This window comes from Ixodes scapularis, unplaced genomic scaffold, assembly GCF_016920785.2.
Source record: "Ixodes scapularis isolate PalLabHiFi unplaced genomic scaffold, ASM1692078v2 PGA_scaffold6__148_contigs__length_123643588, whole genome shotgun sequence".
Classification (NCBI taxonomy): domain Eukaryota; kingdom Metazoa; phylum Arthropoda; class Arachnida; order Ixodida; family Ixodidae; genus Ixodes; species Ixodes scapularis.
In genome coordinates, this window is record NW_024609881.1 from 31,757,825 (window position 1) to 31,762,758 (window position 4,934).

At 48.4% G+C, this 4,934-nt stretch overlaps 1 protein-coding gene across 1 annotated transcript; it reads left to right on the forward strand.

The window, feature by feature from the left end:
• Positions 1 to 898: 898 nt before the first annotated feature.
• LOC8027476 lies at positions 899 to 4,081 on the forward strand. Its single transcript, XM_029969977.3, has one exon. The coding sequence runs from the start codon at positions 1,285 to 1,287 to the stop codon at positions 2,461 to 2,463; it is 1,179 nt and encodes a 392-aa protein (XP_029825837.1). The 5' UTR covers positions 899 to 1,284; the 3' UTR covers positions 2,464 to 4,081.
• Positions 4,082 to 4,934: the final 853 nt, after the last annotated feature.

Sequence of the window (4,934 nt, forward strand, 5' to 3'; positions counted from 1 at the left end):
GCCGTCACTGATTGCACGGTATTGACGTCAAGAGTACTCTTAAAAATTCCTCTAAAAACAAGGCAAAATGCGTCCTTCTGCAACAGGTGTCTACTCAACCTCCACGATCCTGTGTCCAGACTTGGGCATACTTATAATTCTTCTTTCTCTGAAACACTCGACATATTTAACAATAACACGCTGCAGTTTGTAAAAACGTTAAAGGCCATCACTTAAGTTTGAACTGTATGCACTAACTTGCGGCGTTCACGCCGAAATTCCCCACTTTGAATGCATTTTTTTTTTTTTCTTTCTAGCAATTGGCGGTGGCGGTAGTACCATTAAGCTTATCGTGTGTTGTGACTTTGTGTTTACTTTTTATAATTTTTAAGTGTATTTTTCTAGGGCTTGTCCGTTATGTGTGTTGTCCGTACTATTGCTTTATGCCCTGTTCTGCCTTACAGGTTAACACAGTGCACCTGTACCAAGACCGCAAGGTTGTTCCTGGGCACGAATAAAAACATTGATTGATTGATTGATTAATATTATTATTATTATATTAAGAGAATGTATGTACTTCAAGTAAAGTACAGTTTTGTAATCCTACTTGAAGTGTACAACGTAGTTGGAGTATTTCCCAACTTTGGTACAAAGCACCACCTGACGTGGCGTGGAGTCAGCCCTTTATTGACCCATCTGATACCAACTTCCGCCCTGGCCAATGTTCCGACGTAACGCAACATAAAGTGACAAGCGAAGCCCGCGCTTCCTCCACCCCAACCTGTGCAAACACTGGTGTGTAGTACATCCTCCTGCGGCCCCCCCCCCCCCCCCCCCCCCCCCCCCCCCCCCCTGCAACTTCCGCTCGAGCCGACGTCCAGACTTTGAAAGAGCACAACGAAGGGACAACCGAATCGCGTGCTTCGTCTACTCCCGTCTCGATGTTGACGTGCGGGGGCGGTTTTGAACGTTCCCGCCGCTTACGTCAGCGCTGCGACCAAGCCCCGAGGGAGCAATCTTCGTTGGCTCGGCACCTCGTCCACCGAGAGGCGAGGAGGCCGGAGTGATTGCCGGGGAGCGCCAGATGCCTCTGGCCGGCGCACGAGCGAACAGGCGTCAGCCGCATGCGGGCAGGAGGGCGGTAGGCCGCCGCAGCAGTCGGCTATTTTGCGCCGTTTGTTTGCGATGTGGTGGTCGAGATTCGGATCACGTGGGTCCCCCCGTCTGCTCGTGGCCTGTCAGCGCTGCCAGCGCGGAAGATCGGAGCGGCGCGGGAACGATCTCGAGTAGACAGCGAGCTGCGAGATGCTGCCGCCGCCGCGGGTCTGTAGGGGAGCCATGTCGGCGTTGTTATCGCGGGTTTCGCTGGCACTGCTCGTTGTTATGCTGATTGCGTCCAGGCACTCGACTGCGGCGGAGGATCAAGAGGAGGACGGCCTGCCCTGGTGGGACTTTGTCCGGCGGGAACGCCTGTCCGCCGGCGTGTGCGCGTCCGACGAATCGGATTTGTGCGGTGGCAGCCCCGAGTTTTCCACGTCGCCCTTCATGTGCCGCTGCGACCCGGACTGCGTTCGATTCGGCGACTGCTGCGTCGACAAGGGTCACCCGACGCCTCGGCAGGTGTCTTGGATGTGCCTGTACCACGCCGGACGGGAGTTCTACGGGCAGGCCGACTGTCCCGCGGACTTCGACGAAGACCACGAAGACGGCATCGTGAAGCACTGCCATCGGCAAGGATCGCAGCTGAAATCGCTTCAAGACGTACCCGTGTACAGTGTGATTTCCAGGACCATGTACGCTAATATCTTCTGCGCCGTCTGCCACGGCGACGCTGACAGCTTGCGGCCCTGGACCGTTCGTCTAGACTGCAACCGGGCATGGGATGCCGCACGAGTGTTGACCTTGCTCTCTAGAGGCAGTTACAGTCAGAGGAGTCGTACAATGTATGGCCCGAGCACGTCCGGCCTGAGCTGCCATCTTCACCTAGCAGAAACGGCGTCGGAAAGCTTCTTTCACGAGCTGGTCGGTGTTCGAGAGTGCAGACTCGCCGTCTCAACGTGCCGTGATCACTCAAACCCACGCGACGTAGACCTCTGTGGACGCTACACGGCAATGGTGTACTCGCCCAGCCGCATGGCCAACTACAAGAACTTCCACTGCTACAGGTGTAGCGGAGGTGTCTCTCCTTTCAAGCTGGGTGCTCTGGAGTGTGGAGCTCGCGCGGCAGGGGCCGGCAACGACCTACCGGAAGGAATGCACGTTGTGCTCAGCGTGAAGAGTAATTTCGTGAATGCCGGAAAGTGTCCTGGATCGACGGGAATCTACGATCCGGTTCTGAACCGCTGCTTCAAGGAGCCCGAACGGGCATGGACGCTGCTGAAATCCCCGTCTGCTGCGAAAGCCGCAGAAGCAGCATCGTTGTTGTCAGAAGTTTTGTTGGCAGTAATAGCGGCCATTGCGGGTCATTCCGCGTCATTCATTTGAGTTTAGAAGCTGCACAGCGGTGGAGGTGCCATGATGTAGGCTTATCAGTATCTGTTTGCGTCATTTGTGAGACCTAAGCAGGCGAAGACGCGCTATGAGTATTGTTAGGCTGGCTTTAGTGGGCGCATTTATTGTCAACGTGCGCTGTGAACTGTGAAGACAGAACACGTGGAGGTAAGAACTATTGGTGGGATACCCCTTGGCTTCTTACTCATTTCACATTTCCCTATAAACTGTCAAGAGAATGATTTTGCATTCATTTGGTATACGGGTTCAGTTCTTGGCGTTTCGCTGGAGTCTTGCTGGAGCTCCATGAAAATTTAAACAGTTCAGAGGACGAGAAACTGGATGAACAATGAGATTGACAGAACGCTGTCTGTGTGTTTCTTCAACCGGGCCCCGTCCTTCGCGCTGTTTTAATCCTCAAGCATCTTCCAACTCGCCCAAGCTTCAACTTTATCTGGAGCTCAGCTTATATGTTTTTGTTTGTAAAAAAGCACCACTCTAATTAAATGTTACGCTGCAGCACAATATGAGCTTTGCTGATTGCAGATAGCAGTATAACGAAAGAATAAAATGAGGCTCCCTTGGTAAGATAAGAGGCAGTCAGGTACTGAAAGATGACCTTTTGGGTGTTGCATTTGATATCCCACACCCGTTGAAAGATAGTTGCGCGTTTACTGGCGGGATTTGAAGGAACATTTGGACAAAGGAGTCGTCCTTTGTCCAAACTGAAGAATCTCAGGGGCAGTATTATACTCGGCTGCTGTCTACTTGTTCACATGCTAGTCGTTATGGCCATCCAAACAGGAGTATTGTGCCTTCTGCATCGGAAGTGTCTTTGTTGGTGCTCTTGTTTAAGCGCGAATTTAGCTGCACATTCAAGGTGAGAACTACCGTCTGAGCATTTTGCGGAGTTCCGCTTTCAGAACATTCTTAGGGATGTGGGAGTGTGACTGGCGGCCATACATCGAGTACATTTTTTGCCATGGTGCGTGCGTAAAAACAACTCAAACGATAAAAAAAAATTATAATAATCATCTTGTGCAGCGTTTTGTAGTCTCCGGTATTCTCCTCTTATCCAGGTGGTATAAATTACGAAAAGTGATGAGAGAAGAGAAGGTGAAGGTGGTAGAGAAACAGAAATGTCTCGAAGTTCGAATTTTGGTATTTTTGTATGTTTAATTTAACACAATCTTTAAAAAAAAAAGCGTTGTAATGATTGTGCATAAAGTCAGAATCACGAAAAGACATTGTAAAAATTCAAGTATAAAAATTAATTCGTTCTGTCACCAAACAATTGCTGGTGCCATACATGCAAAATAGCTTGTGAAAGCACTTATTCACTGGTGTTGTAGTACAGTATCAAAATTAAGCTTTGACACAATTCCTGTCTTTTTTTTAACGACGTAGGCCTGTCATGCAGTGAAATTGAAAACACACCCTATATCTGCTTCTTTACTTGTGTTCCAAGCGGCACTACCTGTAGTGATGTTTATTTATAAAAACATATTAGACCCAAATTACAATTACAGGAGCGATAGCATCATACCTTTGTGTTAGTCGCTTTAAGGTAACGTACGCAATATTAAAAGCGCTCTCTGTTGTTTTGTCTTCATCGTCTCCGTTCTTCTTAGCCGTTTTGATCTGAATATACATAAACAAACTAGCCCAATTAACCATTTTGTCGCGGAAGAATTAACGCCGCAGGTCTTAGTACCGTATGGAATGTTTATCAAATCTATACTGGGTTCTTGGACAGAGTTTGACATTTGGATTCAGAGCCTCCATATATAATCTCTAGTAAAATAAATCAAATCAAAATTCCCGATATTTTAAATATCTTACGCCAAGCCGTCATGAGCTCATATGTCAATAAAAAAAGCATAATTTATAAAAAAAAAAAAAAATCGGGACCCGGTGATGGTACGTGAAGCATGCAAAATAGAAGAAACGAAAATAACGACAAAGACAGCGTCAGACTCAAACAAATTGAATCTAGAAGGGAAGACCTGCGCAAGACGTCATCGTTTGTAGATCCCCGACGCGCCCCAAGTGGCAAACTCGCTAAGGCCCGCTTCAGCAATTTTTACAGCAATTTTGAGGTTGCTGGCGGGTTGTTCCCTAGGTTTCCGTAGATCGACACGAATTGCTGAGCATTGCTGAGATCGGGTCCGGCTCGAAACGGACGACCAACTCGAACAACTCGAAGCCGTTTGAAGCGGCAGCAGCCAATCAGGGACGCGATATTTTCACGTGACACCCCCGTGGTGATGATGGCAGCTGAAGACTTGGTTCTGGTTTGAAATCGATCGTTTTTGGAAATAAACATTTTCAGAAAGATGGGTTAGTATTCTCAACGCCATTCAAAGATATAAAAGCACGTTTTGAGCGCGTAGCTGGGTGTCTAAATATTGCGAGAAAATTCAAAGTGAATAATGATGATAGCAAGTCGTAGCAATTTGTTGCTT

Bases quoted from the DNA above. Each gene is read 5' to 3' on its own strand.
- LOC8027476 (XM_029969977.3), top strand. From the start codon at position 1,285: ATGCTGCCGCCGCCGCGGGTCTGTAGGGGAGCCATGTCGGCGTTGTTA.